At 34.6% G+C, this 17932-nt stretch overlaps 1 protein-coding gene across 1 annotated transcript in view; it reads right to left on the bottom strand.

Moving 5' to 3' along the window:
- Positions 1–17932, bottom strand: part of LOC148302254 (uncharacterized) — a 51492-nt gene that overhangs the window by 16399 nt on the left and 17161 nt on the right. Inside the window, exons 2-3 of the mRNA XM_088271864.1 lie at positions 10496–11351; positions 373–563 (exon numbers count right to left, since the gene is read on the bottom strand). Coding sequence (XP_088127990.1) covers positions 373–563; positions 10496–11351 — 1047 coding nt within the window. The remainder of the gene's footprint in view (positions 1–372; positions 564–10495; positions 11352–17932) is intronic.

Genomic DNA, 17932 nt, shown 5'->3' with positions numbered 1-17932 from the left:
TCTCAGCATTTCTTCTCCATGTTATAATGGATAAATTTAAACGTTGTGTTTCACTCTCTCTTACTGCTCGCCGATAGTGTTTGAAGGAGACGTGTATTTACTAGTGCTTACTACTTGTTATTTTATTTTTTTAATTATGATTTTATGTTATAAGACTATTTGTTACAAGACTTTTTGTTTCTCTATTAGTGTATTCATTAGTGTATTTTTAATTTTTATATTAGATACTGTATATATGTATTATATGTATTAAAGGCTTCAGCCGTTCAATAAAAAAATCAATATTGCTTTTCAGCTTACCCACTTTAGTGACCCATATTTTAACAGATTTTGTAGATCAGTTTGTGGAGAAGCGACAATTCGCACACTGACCTCAGGATGTGGATATCTCTGGCGGCGTATTCCCCCTGAGCGGAGCTCCGCACGGTGACGGGTACCCCCGCCCATAGGGCTCTGGTGGGCAGCCCCCCCCGGCGCCCCGAGAGACCGAGTACTGACTGTCGGACCAGTGGAACGCCCCGGAAGCGCCCCACAGTCTCGGTACGCTGGTGATCTCTGCACGTCTAGTCAAATAACAAAAAAATTCATCAAGCAATTGATTACGTTATGTCAAGTTGAGAAATGATTTATTAAACTTGGTACAAGCTACTGCAACTGATTATCAAGGGTATGGTATCATCTTCATCTTCTTCAAACCCTTCTCCGCACCCAATGGTGCATAGGGCACTGCATCACATAAACGCAGTGATATCTTGATCGTCAACACGTAAAGGAAAGTGATCAGCTCTCCGCTTCAGGTACCAGCCCGGGATAATATTGAATAAAGATTAGAGTGAGAAATCACTTATATTTATTTGATCCCCCTTGGGAATCGAACCCGGGACCTCCAGAACAGTAGCCGAGCGTGCTAACCATTACTCTACAGAGGCGGACAAAATAAATACTTGTACAAAATAATATAAAAAAAATAAATACTAATTGGAGATAATCCAGATTTGTGAACAAGTATTTGGACATACTCAAAATGTTGTATAGGCCCCGATTACTTTGGATTTCCGGGTTTCCACTGTGGATATGTTGGTCCCATATAGAAATAGCCAGATTGCAAGCGAGTGAGTACGCATAAAGATAAACAAAACTCACCCACATGCAATAAATAATTTTATAGGTAATAGGTAGACGTGGGAGGAGGACACAGTAAATACTAATCTGTTACTTTACGACGACATGTGTGACACGGAGACCAGAGCCGGCAATCAACTAATTCAAGTCTTGTTGTTTTGGTATATGGCAATTGGAATAGTATTATCCGGGAACAAATTGACTTTACTTCAAGCATCCTTGCGGTTAAAGCACTAAGGAAATGAATTTTCATGTGAATCAACGAAGAAATTAAGTCCTTAAGTTGTTTTGTTAAAATTTGTGCTTGTTGCGTAGTATCCTTGAATTGGTTGCCAAACCATTTCGACGGCCCCTACGTAAAGTACTCTATCTGCAAATCTGTTACTTTACGGGAGAGAGCTTAGAAGATTTTTTCAACATATTTTTTTATTTATTAATTATCTGGAATTCTAAACTAGTATTTTACATTAAAAAACACAATAAAATAATGTATTAAACCTTATCCGCACTCCAACGGTGCATAGGGCGCTGCATAAAAACGCGGTGTTATCTTGATCGTTAACACATGAAGGAAAGGTGATCAGCCCTTCGCTTGAGGTACCAGTCCAGGGTGATATTGAATAAATATTAGAGTGAAAAAATCACTTTTATTTATTTGACCCCCCTGGGGATCGAACCCGGGACCCTCCAGAATGGTAGCCGAGCGTGCTGACCATTACACTATGGAGGCGGAGGAAAAAATGTATTTAATCGTTTTAAAACTTTAGTTCATTTCGAAAATTCAATGTAGATAGCGTCTTGTTCGCCTGAAAACAAGACGTAATTTATTTTATATATTTTTTGTTGTTTATTTACATGTATATTTGTATATAACGGTCAGTTGATAACGTACACCAAATATCTCAAAATTGACAAAAATGTAGTTAGAGCACTTTACGTAAGGCACGTCGATTTGATCCGGAGCTTGCTAGTATTTAAAAAAAAAATTATTAACTTGTTTTTTCATTTTATCCTTGGCTATTAATATTAATTTGATTTGAATACAATAAGTGTTATCAATATAATTTTTAATGATCACCGTTTTCAATGAAAATTTTTTAAAATGTTTTTTTGATGCAATTTTTCCCCATCCATATCCAGGTGGTGCATAGGATACCGCATTAGATTGACACAGTGTTAACTTTATTGTTATTTAAATGAAGGCAAGGTGATCAGTCCTGAGCTCCAGATTCTTGGATTTAAATAGCAGTGGAATATTTTTGATGAAATAATGATATAAATATTGAAAATTAAGGGGTTCAGAATAAATAACATAGTGGAAAAGGAAATGGAGAAGGAATAGAAGATAGGGAAAGGAGAAAAGCAATATTCACAATGGCACTTGGGTTCACATACCAGTACTAGTATTTGATTTTTTTCTCATAAGAGATATATTTGAAAATTAACTTTTATAAATAAATGAAATGCAAATGAATAGTAAGAACAAAAAACTCGGATGCCCCAATCCTGTATTATACATACTACACATATATGTGACACAGGGTGTTCACAATGGCTCTTTTCTTTGATGGACATGGTCTCCAACTGTAATGACCGACTAAAGCCGTATGCCAGTGGTCACCAACATACGGCCCGTGGGACATATTCGGACCGGCAAAGTAGCCCCCCAAAAAATTCCCGATTTCTGCAGCATGAATAATTTAAGGCACAATTTACGATAAATCGAAACTTAATTTTCTTAAATCTCAGGTAACATTGAAGTAATTGATTTTTTTTTGCTTAAAATACCGTTTTACTATTGAAAAAATAAGTTTTTATGCGGAATAAATATATGGTTTTGAAAAGAAAAGTTTTTGAAAGGATTTTTTTTCAAAACATATTCTAAGAAAAAGACAAATCCCAATAGGAATATTTAAAAAAAAAAAATAAGCGCAGAAGCAAGACCGACCTATAGCGAGGTCGTTCGCGTTCTGAATCTGAAGTCTGCGAGTTCCCCCTTAATAATTAATAGGCTTTTATTGTCCTTTTAAATAGGCTGCAAATATTAATTAGATATTCCTGCATTACAATAAATATTTTTATATTATAAAATAAGCACATATACACTTGGGTCTCTTTTTATGCGATAGATACGTTCCACGGGGAATCGAATAAAAAAATTCTCATAAAAAAGACTTGAAGTACATACAAAACTGGGGGATAGGTTCCATTATTTTTAAAAACCGCATAACTTCAAATCAAAATGATAGAATTTACCAAAAATCGCATGAAAAAAGTTTATAAGAAAATAATAAAAATAAAAACAAAAGATCTTTTTCCTTAATTAAATATCCACATATGGGAAATAGTTTTTGAGATAAATCTTCAATCCACATTCAAGCACTAGTCTAAATTTTAGATTTTTTTAATGCGAATTCGTATAAAAAAGACTTGAACTACATACAAAAATAAAGGATAGGTTCCATTACATTTGAAAATCGCATAACTTAAAAATCGCATTAAAAAAATCCGCATAAAAACAGACCCAAGTGTAAATTAATATTTAGTTAGATTCCTATCGGAATATGGTTATATTTTTTAATTCGGAACCCTCAGGTTTAAAAAAAACAATCTGGTCCTTTTCTCAAAAAGTTGGTGACCGCTGACGTATACGACCGGCAGCATGCTGCCCGCTTCCCCTACTACCCTCATTCTCACAAAACATTTTGGAACACTTATTTTTGACGACTTTGCATTAAGTGTCATCTATATAACATAATAATTGAATGGTGCGTGTCCCTTGGTATGCCGAGTCAAAAATAAGTGAATAATCGAATGACCATTTGAACTAATCGGTTATATTAAAACGATAATCCAAATAAGTATCCGATTGGATCTTGTGTATTTAGGACCGGGTTGTTTTATTTTTGACATGACACAAATTTAAAATAACGCGGAGCGATATTCAGTCGCTTTGCGTTCGAAGAATATTCGAAGGTTTGTAACTATGGCTAAAAACTATGCACAACAAAACCAGCGTAAAGAGCACAATATAAATTGTGTGTAAATAAATATAATAAATATTTGTATAATCTAATACAGTAAAACCTCGATATAACGGACTCATTGAGGGAGGGAGTGTCCGTTAAAGCCTGAAGTCCGTTGTATAAAAATAGGCTTAAAATAATAAAAATAAATGTTTTCGAAAATATGAACACTATTTAGATATAAATAAACAATACAAAACACGAGGAAAAATAAAATTTATTTTCTTTGGACACTCGTCGTGAAGTAAAGTTTTGAGACATACATAATTTGTGATTATCATGGCTACTAAAAATTGTTTACATGCGGTGACACTTGAATTAATTTAAGGCCCAGTATTTGTTAAGTCGCAACTTTACCTTCTCTAAATCCAGGTAACATTTTACGTAATTGATCTTTTACTTAGAACACCGTTTTCCCGAAATAAATTACTTTACAAATAATTATATGGTCAACAAAAAAATATCTAATATACATTCTTTGAAAAATTGGGCGTGAAAAGACGTGTGACCTCTCCGGTGATTGAATTCTGTGTTTGCGCATACCCCATTAAGCATGTATAATATTAACAGGACGACGTTGATTTTTTTTTACATTTGACCGGATTTTTTGTACATAATATTCGAAGTTCGTTAAATAGAGGTCCGTTATATTGAGGTTTTACTGTATTTAGTTCTACATTCGGGTGACGACATTATCTCAGATCGCAGAGTACATGCCGCGTAGGCGTGTTTTGCCCGTGCGAGAGACATGCTAGACATGCATTTCTATCCGTTGCGCGCGTGCGTATCACGTGACCGAAAAGTGCTCTCGCGAAGTGGCACTTTTACTTGCCGCGCATACTATTTGCTTTCAGCAAGAAGAAAGCAAATTTTCCACTTCGTGGGGTCTGTATCCGAAGACGCACTGTAAAACATCGTGTTCTTTAAAAGGCCCAATATAGGATAAATCCTAACTTAATTTTCTCTAAACCCAGGTAATATTTGACGTAATTAATATTTTTCTTAAAACACTGCTTTTAAATAAAAAAAATCTTCGAAATAAATATATGGTTTTGAAAAAAAACAGATATTGAAAGGTATGAGTTAATTATTTAAAAATATATATATTCTAAAAAACACAAGTTCTAAAAAAAAATTCGCGCGGAAACGCGCCCGACCCCTATCGCGGCCGTTCGCGTTCTGAATTTGAACGTCTGATGTTTTTTTTTTAAATTTCAGATTCCATAAAGGGGGAGGTGCAAAGTTACTCGATCATTTAAATTAAACGCTCGCAAGTTTACAAGGGAATTCAGAGGAATAAAACGCAATAAATATTTGGATACAGAAGCGGGGAATCCATGGTATAGTAATAATTCGGTGAGTATTCTCGTAATAACCTATTTGCGCTTAGTGAACCGTATAAAATCCCATCTCTGGTACACCGCAGCGCGGTCCAGTCACAAAAACAGACTATTACGATGAATATTTAGTGGTATCTATCTACATTGTTAACCAAATTCGAATACATACTAAATTCTGTCCAACATATTTTATTTTTATACTGCATATTCTGGGTAAAAAATAAAACAGACTATTCTGATAAATATTTAGTGGTAGCTACATTGTTAACCAAATTCGAATACATACTAAATTCTATCCAACAAATTTAATTTTTATACTGAATATTCTGGGTAAAAAATAAAACAGACTATTAGGATAAATATTTAGTGGTAGCTACATTGTTAACCAAATTCGAATACATACTAAATTCTGTCCAACATATATATTTTTTTACTGCATTTTCTGGGTAAAAAAATAAAACAGACTATTCAGATAAATATTTAGTGGTAGCTACATTGTTGTGCCGGGTTGTGGTCCCGTGGTTAGTGTTGCGGACTCTTAAGTCAGAGTTTCTCGGTTCGAACTCACTCCTACCACAATTTGATACCTATTTCTAATAATGAGCCGCTTAGGCTAACAGAAATAGTATGAAATTGAAATATTTGCGTAAATAATAAAAACACAAATATTTCTCTTCATTAAAAAAAATCGAATACAGTGGAACCTCTCATAACGAGTAATTCGCATAACGAGCAAAATCTGAAAAATTGTTCCCTTAACGAGTGACATTTCGCATGAGTTACAGAGAAAGGACAAGTCCATTTTCCACGGCATTCACTTGTGAGCCGGGACTTCCACGCCAGTCAAAACGTAAAATGTTTAGTTTAACGAGTATTTCGCATAACATAAAATATTCTGGAACGAATTATGCTCGTTATGAAAGGTTCCACTGTACATACTAAATTCTATCCAACATATTTTATTTTTATACTGAATATTCTGGGTAAAAAACAAAACAGACTACAGTAAACCTCCCTATAACGTTGACATAGCTACCCCTTTATTTTAGGGAATTTTATAAGGACATTCGTTTGATAATGCCATAACTAGGCGAAACAATTGTCACAATATTAATTTTTATGTGTTTTTGGTAATAAAATACAACTTTATACATAATTTTTTAAAGGCATTGATGTTTAAAATTGTTATTTTTATATTTTAACTAGCGGAAACGACTGTGATGAGTTATTTAAAATTGCAATATTGTACAATTCAAAAACATTAACATCCCTACAACGACCCATCCGATAACGCGGTACCTATCTCAGCGTTATAGGGGGTTTACTGTATTACGATAAATATTTAGTGGTAACTACATTGTCAACCAAATTCGAATACACACTAAATTCTATACAACATATTTTATTTTTATACTGAATATTCTGTGTAAAAAATAAAATGTAATATCAACACGTGAGTACCGACGTCGGTCCTTTGTGGCTCTATTGGTTATTATTTTCATATTTCGTATCAAATGCATCGGAAATGCGGTTGGGTACTTGGATGATCTCAATTAGGGACAATGGAATAACAGTATAACGTTGAGATTAGTGCCGCGTTATTAGAGGGAAGTTAAAGGGGACTAATGTTTTAAAATTGAATTTGAATTTAATATTAGCTCATTTCAGTAATTTTCGTTGGTTAAAATATAAAAATACATTTTAAAACATTAACTCCCTATAACATTCCCTCCGATAATGCGGTACCTATCTCAACGTTATATGAAGTTTTACTGTATATTAGGCTCGTTTTAGAATACGCACTACGTTGGTGTTATACATAAACTGACCATTTATTTTTGTTCTCAAAACGGGACATGTACCGATTTTTACGTAATACTATGTATTCAAGAAAATACGTATTTTTTATTGTTTTTATGTATTTATAAAAAGAAAAGGAATGTTTATAAAGAGAATAAGAGGAACAAATAATATAAATTTGAAAAAAATATGTTGTTTTATATTTTTCTGATAATTTTTCTTAAGTATAAGTGGATTTGCTTTTAAATAATAATGGAATTCTTGGGAGTATTTTTAAAAATTTATCTTAACTAACAACTACTCCGACTTGTAATTGTGTTTTTTTCTGTCATCCACAACTTATTCATCTGTAAAAAAAACTCTTTCTACGGGCGCATTTGTTCCGGGCAAGCATAAAATGTATTTGAAGATTACTCTACCTAAAGTTATATGAAACGGCTATACTACAAACTATCGTCGATTTTTTGCACTTTAAAAAAAAAGTGTTACCGTGATTGCTCTTTTTTTGAAAACGGGACATTTCGTCTTCCCGAAACTTAACTTGGGGACAACGGGACAGGTTATCTAAAAACGGGACGGTCCCGTTCAAAACGGGACGTATGGTCACATTAGTTATACAGGAGTGCTGTTATAATTTGACCTTGTAATGAAAAGTCCACACAAAAAATATAAGGCCGGTACTTATAGTGTGTATCATACCCTCATCCAGTTACGACCATTAAAATCTAAAACTAACTAACCATCACGCCGCTTTACGTAGGGGTAGGCAGAGAGAATCGAACACCGCACCAATCTGTCTTTGCACACAGTCTTCGCCTCTCCCACATTCATACATTTCATACATACACGCCGATTATTCCGACTCCTGACCTGACCACTTTCAAGAACATATCGACGTGCCCTACGTAAAGTGCTATAACTACATTTTTGTCAATTTTGAGATATTTGGTGTGTGTTATCAACTGACTGTTATCTACAAATAAAACGAACATTTAAAAAAAAATTACGCCTAGTTTTCAGGCGTATAAGACGCTATCTACATTGAATTTTCGAAATGAACTGAACTCCTTAAACGCTAACTACTTAATTTTGAAAGAAACAAAGTTTTAAAAAGATTTAATACATTATTTTATCGTGTTTTTGTATGCATAATACTAGTTTAGAATTTCAGATAAAATCGTTAATTAATAAAAAAAATACGTTGATAAAATCATCTAAGCTCTCTCCTGTAAAGTAACAGCTTTGCAGATAGAGTAGGGTAGACTGGGTACGGTTGAAACAATTTTGCTTATATTGTCCATAGAATTGTTCTTAACAAGTCAAGCGATGATGAAGATGCATTAAATACAAGAGTGTGTTTCTGTCTACTAATGGGAAGTATTATTTCAGTACCCGGTGTGTTATTTTTAGTGGCAGATCAAATTTAAAAAATATATCCGATTTGTTTCAACCGTCCCCATACCAGGGGCAGTTGAAACAGTGATTGGGGTCAGTTGAAACACGCAAATAAATCAATATTTAATATTGTAAGACGTTTTATTCATTATTTATGTTTGTTTTATTAATAATTATGGCACCGCATGACAATATTAATCAGTCTACAAATATGTAATGAACAAAAACAACTAAAAACAATGGCATTTAAAAAAAAACAAATCGAACGAAAATAATCTGTAAATAAACTAAAAGGAAACACTTCTTTCATTTTTATTAGTCATAAATCAAGCGAAAATCTAGCTTTGGGATCATTCCGAGTCGCGATTGTGGCAAACATAGCTAAGACCACCTTTTGTGCAGTCTTCTTGAGTCCACAGTTTACAAGTGGTGCACTGTATCCACTTTTCACTGGATTTGCTCTCTGAATACAGTGACAGACAAACAAGACAATAGCACTCGTCCTCTTCTGATGATGATTCCTGTTGCGTATTATGATTATTTTTCCTTTAACAATCCTTTTACTTTTTCCTCCATCCAATCTTTTCTTGACTTACTTAGTTTTCATCTGTTTCAACCTTATTTCATGTTCCTTTCTTATCTCTTCTTTCTCTGTTTTTTTTAGTAGCAAGTATTTTGCAAGCTCCTGCTCCTGTTTTTTATTAAAAACTTCGTTGTGGGGTTCATATCCCATTATCTTCTTCACCAGATGCATCTCGCTTTCGTATATATATAATGAGCGAATAGTGGTTTAATCCATGCTTCTCCACCGCTTTTCGCAGTGAATCTCTTGCTTTAACCTCCTCATAAGCGTATGTATACCTCGACAAGTCGACCTCCCCTCTCGAAGTCTTTCTTGCGCGTACTCTCGGCATCTAGAAAACAGGAAAACTGAAAAAATATGTTGTTTCAACCGTACCCACAAAAAATGTTTCAACCGTCCCCAACCCCTCCTTCAGGTGGAAAACAGAAAATAGTAATGTTAACAATAATGGCACATAAAAACTAATCACTATATCGTGTTCTACAAGCTTCATTTCAAACATGAAATCATACTCAATAATATCGTTTCAATAGAAACCGTAATAAAAGGAAAATTCTTAGAACAAAAATACTTACTTTTGGTTATCAAAATACAATAAGACCTCCTACAAGCAACTGCACCGTGCGGCGAGCGATGCAACACTGATATTCGTGTTTGAACTTGTTGTCCGCTTTGTTCATCCCTTGGACCCTTCACCCTACCGCATACGGTTTGCAAGATATTTGCTCTGTTTCAACCGTCCTTTGTTTCAACCGTACCCAGTCTACCCTACTTTACGTAGGGGGCGTCGATATTTGAAATACTCGATCATCCCAAGTTCTCCTCTAAAATCTGTAGTAAATTAAGAAATGATTTATACCGAATTGAAGATATCTACACCGCATAGTTAACGCGTAATCAACGTTATCTTTGGGATCGGAGCAAATTATAGATTATTGGTCGGATCACCCTGTTTCGAGATAACACACACGTACATATGTTAGATGGTAACAATTGGATAAATCCCGGGATAATGTAAATTTATTACACATAACCCAGTTCGCTTGATCATCGCTAATGCTGAACCATTATTACAATCAATACAGATCAGTGGCCACGAGCCGCGTAACTAAATAACAACTATGGTCCGCCGGCACAAAGCGCCGATGAGAATGGGACACATTGTGCAAAATTTAATTTGAAAGCGATCGACAAGCGTGCAACAATTGTATAGATTAGTGAGACCTCACCTCTTCCAATTTCCGCGCTACCGAAACGAATGACGTTTCCGTCGATACGTTTACATCCTTGTACCGGCTGCTGAATGTAGACGGGGCTTCGTCGTCCTTCGCCGAAACGACAGATTCTTCTTCTAGCTCCTGGCTACGCGGGCTGCTATCCAACAGGGGACACCGAGATTCGTGCGAATTACTACCCTTGTTCGTCGCACTGCCAGAACCTCTCGCGTGGGATACTTCATCTTCCTCGGAAGACATGTCCTTTCCTTGCTGGGCTGCTATGTCTCCGTAAGGCAGAGAGTTGTCTCTGAAAAACTCAGGCGGCAGCGAGTCCGGAGATATCGAATTCTCGGCGAAATCAAAGTCGATCTGACGCCCTGTTATGTACTCCAATTCTGACGACGCCGACTGATCGCAAATACCATTTTTGTCAATGGACTTATCTTTGTTGCGACTCTTTTTGTTTTTACGAGATTGCACTTCGCTTCCGGGCAAGAATATTTGGTTTTTAAATAAAAATTGTATTTGGGGAACGCCGCGGGACTGTAAGGGTGACGACGGAGGTTTGAGCGACTCAGGCAGAGATTTTCTCTTTGGTTTAGATAGAGGTTTTAGTCTCCGTTCGTCGCCTTTGCGGCTCAGTTGGCTGTAAGCCTCTGGAGAATATTTCTCCGGGAACATGTCATACCCGAGAGAGATGTTCGGGTCGAGTGATCTTCTTGCCCGGAACTCCGCTAGAGCTTGCGTGTACTCCTTCGTCCGTATAGGATCTCCATCAACAGGAGTATTGTTAGGAGTTATCAGGGTTGAGTGCGGCGAGGAGACCATGGTTAAATGCGAGTCGCTGTGACGCCGATTTGATTTGTTTCTGGAACAAAAAAGAACGATGAGTTATCAAAAATATTAATGAAATATTATAGACAGTCTGATGACGCCGGCATCGACTAAACCCGGTCACTGGTCAAATAATACATGTGAAAAAAACTACGAAATTGTGATTTTATTACATAAAAGACGATTTATAAATAAACGTTCAATTGCGAATCTTACAATACTCGCGAAAACGAAAAAAAACGGGTAGAAAAATCAGGTAAACTCCAAGGTAGATGACTCCCGGGCAGACCACCAAAGAGATAGATTGACAGCTGGGAATCGATACTAATCCCTCACAAAAACAGGCCGCAAGACCTACACCAAGCAGAAAAGGAAGAGGAATAGAAAAAACGTGAAAATTATAGTAACAAACAAGAAAAATCAAATTAAAAAATATGCGGTACTTGAACGTAAAATTGTTGAGATTCTTTGGTTTAGTCGTCCATCCTTGTTTAACACTTACTCTGCGATGGTGGGTCTGATCAGACCCGGTTGTACATAAAATTATCGATTACTTAATAGGTAATTTGTTTACGTCATTTTCCTTCAATGTAATCTTTCTTCAAATATTTACCTACAAATTGAGATATAAACGAAAATTATGGGACCAGATTCAAATGAGTTATTTAAAAAAATAACAAATGAAAGTTCAAAAATGATTATTGAGTATGGTCAGTTGGCCGCTATCTGTTGTCTTGGTGTGACGTCTGCCGCGTCCGTCGATTTCTCAAAAACAAAACCATACATTGTCAATCTTTGGCGATTGTTTTCGTACATATAATTTTTTACATTTATTTATAACTAATTTATTTATTTACTGCGTTTTAAATCACTGATATTAAAAAAGTTGTTAATAGTTTTAAAACACAAAGTTAGTGACTCAAAACATCACAATAAATTGTTTTATGTTGAACGATTTCCAGTTTATATTTTTTTTCGCCACATTGCCACAATGGCAAGAAAAAATCAATTATCTCATGACGAGATTGAACGACTTTTGGAGAGTTCTGAAAGTGAAAGAAGTAGTGTAGATGACAGTGATTTAGAATTCGAAATCTTAGATACAGAATTCGAAAGTGAAACGGAAAACGTAGTGTTGGAAGAAATGTCAGAAAATGATGAAGATATCGATGACATCATTGAGCAGCCAAATGGATCCGATGAAGAAGGAATATTTTTCACTTCTAAATCTGGTTTTCTGTGGTCCTCTTTGCCACCACCTAACTCACGGTCTAGGGCTCATAATATAGTGACAAAAGCTGCAGGATTAAAAAATGGGAGCGAAAACATACTGACTATAAAAGATTCTTTCTTCTTGTTTGTTACAGAAGAAATGATAGATGAAATAGTAGATTGCTCCAATAAATTTTGTCAGCTGAATCCCAAAAATTCAAATATGCCAGCCATTACACGTGAGGAAATCTATGCTTTTTTTGGAATTCTTTTTGCCTCGGGAAGAAATCGTGGAAGAAAGTTAGCATTAGATGAATTGTGGACCTCCGACGATTTGTTCCGGCAGCATTTCTTTCCTGCCGCTATGGCCAGGGACCGATTTCGTTATATTTTTAGCCATATCCGCAGCGATGACAAAACTACAAGGGAAGCAAGAATTGCTCAGTCTGGAGATAAAATGGAAGCCTTGCGATCAATATTTGATAAGTTTGTCGCTGCCTGCATTAAAAATTATGAGCCAGGATTCCATGTTACCATAGATGAGCGACTTGTAGCATATCGTGGACGCTGTCCGTTTAAAGTCTATATGAAAGATAAACCACAAAGGTATGGTATAAAAATTTGGATCGCTGCCGATTCTGCAACATCTTATATCTGCAATCTGCAGGTTTACACTGGCAAGAAAAATAATAAAAAAGAAGTTAATCAAGGCCAAAGAGTTGTTTTAGAAATGACCGCTCCATTGGCAGGTTCAGGTCGAGGTATAACAACCGATAATTTTTTCACAAGTATACCTTTAGCAAACATTTTGTTAAATGAAAAGAAATTAACATTGACTGGGACTTTGCGTTCAAATAAAAAAGAAATTCCCAAAGAATTTCTCCCATCAAAAGAAAGAGAAGTGTTCAGCAGTATTTTTGGATTTACCCATGACCTGACAATTGTGTCTTATGTACCGAAAAAATCAAAGGCGGTAATACTTTTATCTTCAGAATTTAACGATAAAAAAGTAAATTTCGGGCCGAAGAAGAAACCAGAAATCATCCAACATTACAATAAAACGAAAGGAGGTGTTGACGTAGGTGATATGATGACCAGGGAGTATTCATGTGTAAGAGGGACGAGGAGGTGGCCATTTAGGTTACTTATGGAGATATTAGATATGGCCGCTCTGAATGCATACATAGTGTGGATGACAAAATATCCTACCTGGCGAGAAAAAGAGAGTGCTCGCAGGAAGAGATTCATAAGAGAATTAGGGAAAGAATTAGTCTCTGAAAATGTCAATAAGAGACAAAATAGTGGACATACGTTTCATCGTCAGCAGCTAGATAGTTTCGCGATATTTGATAAAACAAAAAATAAAGATAACATCAACGTAGAAGAAAGTGTCATGAACAGCAAATGCCAATATAAACGACAACGGTGTAAATTTTGTCCATGCAAATCCGATAAAAAAACCAAATTTTCGTGTTCAGCTTGTAATAAGGCAATTTGTAGTACTCACAAATATGACACAATTTACTGCCCGGATTGTAAATAAAATAAATTTACCCATTTTATATATATATATATATATATATATATATATATATATATATATATATATATATATATATATATATATATTTTTTTTTTTTTTTTTGTGTATGTGTATGCATATAAATTCATTTATTCATTTGGTGAACGTCTCACCAGGCAGAACACGAGACATTCATTTATATTGTAAAGTTTATAAATAAATATTTTTATTTAAAAGATATTCAGAAATTAGTTTTATTTGGTTTTGTACAAAATTATATGTACATATACTCATAATTTCTAAAATCTACAAAAGGTTTATGTAAGAAATGGAGGATTTTAAATAAATATCTCAACCATTTTGGGCCGTTCCATAAATAAATAGTTTTCAATTAAAATAAAAATATCTTTAATATACTTTTAAATTTTTTTTAGGTTGAACTAAAGTCTAAATCCAACAATCAATTGGTGGTTTTTGGAACTTACAGCCAAGTTTTATGTTTTAGGATAATTACTTAGTTGCATTTTGTTAAAAATCCTGTCTGACAGTGACTTATAATTCAGTTATAAAATTAAATACAGAAATTATTTGAATTCAGTTAAAACAAAAATGTTTGGAGCCACTGCTTTATGCGTATACACGCTGACCACTATTCACGCGCGTGCAACATGCTCAGTGGCGTTAGTAGGTAGCTATGCGTCATCGTGTCTGCACGTACGCTTCGATAATATGTATGCGCTTGGATAATTTAAATTAGGAACTATCAAAAACTTGAAAATTCCTACACAAAACTTATGGCAGATTATTCTATTGCTATGTAGCCTATTTTAATACATTTATAAAATATAAAAACCCGTCAAAGAACGCCTAAAAAGCGATTTCTGTACTGGGTCAGATCAGACCCACCACCGCTGGGCACGTTTTGTTTGAGGCCATCGCGCTTTAGGTGTTAAGGTACAGCTAATTAAAAAAAAAATGTTTGGTACATTTTAAATTCCAATTACGAGAGAAACTAACTACAATTAACACAAAGTTTGTTGTTCAAAATAACGTCGGCAGACGTCCGAAGAAAGGAACAGGATTTAAACAAAACGTCTAGAAAGTGCTGATAAACTTCAGAGTATTCTCAGAGGCCGGATGGTGAGGGAAAATCGGTCTGCGGCGGAGTTCATGGTCCGTGAACCAATTTGGTCTGGCGGGCAGTTTTTCGGGCATTGTCCGTGAGAGACGGCCACTCGGGGGACTGTCACATTGCTCCACTGCTCCACCGCTCCCCGCAGGCACGGTGGTCCACTTTGGGCGGCCCAAATAGACCGTGACTGCTCTCGGGAAACTTTGTCACTACACCTACGTACACGGCATTATACCAATTTCATTAAGGCCAAGTATTCGTTAAATCGCAACTTTATTTTCTCTAAATCCAGGTAACATTTTAAGTAAATGATTTTTTTCTTTAAACATCGTTATTACATTGAAAACATAAGTTTTTCGTCGAAATAATTATATGGTTTTGAAAAGAAGAGTTATTAAAAAGTAAGGAATTAAAAAAAATCTATATACATTCTGAAAAAAAATGTATTCAATATCCATTCGAACCCTGAGCGTGGCTCTTCGCATTCTGATTAGAACGGTTGAGATCCTGGGCCTTAAATAATAAAACTAAAAAACAATTTATATTGGCTAAATTTTTTATAGTGAAAAGTATTTTTAAACATAAAAAATAGTTTTTTTTTACTGAAATGGGGATGTTTTCTTTCCATATTAAGGCCTTACTCGCAATAATAGAATAATTGGCGTCCGGCAATGCTTAAAGCCGCATGTTAGTTCACGCCCATTTTTGTATAAACGTATATTGGATTATTTAGAATATACATATATTTAAAACATATTTTTGATTTTTTTAACTCCTTACCTTTCAAAAACTCTTTTTTTTTCAATGCCATATATTTATTTCGAAGAAAAAATATTTTTTTCAATACGAAAACAGTGTTTTAAGCGCAATAAATATATATAACGTTAAATGTTACCTGGGTTTAAAGAAATTTAAGTTGGGATTTATCGTATATTGGGCCTTTAATTCGAGGGCTGCCGGAAGGCTGGATACGTCGTACGTACCGATGATGTCATCACGTAAGTATGTTCAATTAACATATCGCTCACTCCTTTCAAGAACGTCATAAATCAAAAAACTTGATTTTTCAGGAGAACGTTTTTAAAGTTTAAAAATATAACACAATGTATTAAAAATAAATATCAAGCCACTTATTGAACTTTTTACGATGCAACAATCTTTTTAGGTAAAACCTGAAGGTTCGTTCTCCATTTTAAAAATATTTAATACATTTAAAAAAATAATTAAACAATACCTTTTCTTCAAAATGCAAAAACAACACTTTCTGCCCTGTAGCGGGTAAATATCATGTTAAAAATATGTCGCTTTTGCTGGGATATAGTACATTTTTTGGGCATTCCGAAAACATGCATAACTGAAAATTGACGATTTTTGATTTATGACGTTCTTGAAAGGAGTGAGCGATATAGCTATACAATTAACTTATCTGCGCTTCTATGTTTAATTAATGAAGAAGTTAAAAAAAACGAGAGCTTACCTACCATAATAATGTACCTGTCAAGTGTTGGTTTAAATATATCAAAATGTTACATGTAATCACTTGTATGTTGTACGTAAGCTAGGTACACCGCGCGTGAAGACGCAAACATTCCTCTGTCGGAACGAATTTTGTTTAGATTGGTACGTAACATTACATTAACCAAGATGTAACACAAAGTTTAAACTTGCTGTAAGATTGATAACCGAGCAGGTAATTTACACCGCTATCGCACCGTGACTAGTATACACGGCATAGGCGCTGATAAAGAATTTAATTTGTGCTAGTAATTTAGTTATATTAGATTAATTGTACCCATCAACTCGAACAATCAGTCAAGATGTAGAACTAAGCTATAATACGGATATACATATAAAACGTTACTTTGATTTATTTTTATGTATCGCTGGTATATATTTCTATATACATATATCACTAAAGGGCAACAACGCAAAAAAACATGATGCATTTTTAACATGAGGTAATATTTACTATAATTTTTTTTAATAATAAAAGAAATATTTATTTTTTAATTATTTACAAAAATACTTCAATTTCATGCTATTTCTGTGAGCCTAAGCGGCTCATTTTTAGAAATAGGTATTAACTTGTGGTAGAGTGGGTTCGAACCGAGAAACTCTGATTCAAGAGTCCGCGACACTAACCACAACCCGACACATTTGGAATACAAAAATAGTTTGGAGAAATTTATTCCACGGTCTGGCCATTTGGGCAGAAAAGGAATGACTTGAGAATTATACGTATTGACAAGGAATAGGAAGTGTTGGTTAGGAATGGAAAATATTATTGCGCAACTTTCAGTACGTATCGGGTACAGTATTCAAATATTATTTTTGGTGGTAAAAAGCAAATATTTGTGGATGAAATTACTATTAATTTGGAGCCCAATTTAAAGCGAGCCAATATAAACAAACCTACCATTGTTTGTGTGAAGTTTACACAAACAAGTTTATACTATAAACCCTTCAACGAAGTTGTCAAGATAAATAAAAATTAACTATTTAACACAGAGCTTTGAGCATATAAGATACTAGAGATGATATATTCAGAAGTCATGGGAGAATGTTAGTTACAAAAATAGTCGCAGAAATTTTCATTTAGGTGCATGTTTTGGGAAATATTTTTGTCAAATGAATTCATTTAATTAAATTACACTATTAAGCTTTTTTTTAAATGTCGTTTGAATTTAAAATCCTCCAAAACATTTATTTTTAATATCCATTTTGGGGTTCTAGCATCACAAAAAACGTC

This window comes from Brachycentrus maculatus, unplaced genomic scaffold (genome assembly GCF_059751285.1).
Source record: "Brachycentrus maculatus isolate JH-2025_06_01 unplaced genomic scaffold, ASM5975128v1 h1tg000469l, whole genome shotgun sequence".
Lineage (NCBI taxonomy): Eukaryota > Metazoa > Arthropoda > Insecta > Trichoptera > Brachycentridae > Brachycentrus > Brachycentrus maculatus.
Note: the sequence above shows the minus strand (reverse complement) of the source record. Positions and strands in the feature narration are given on the sequence as shown.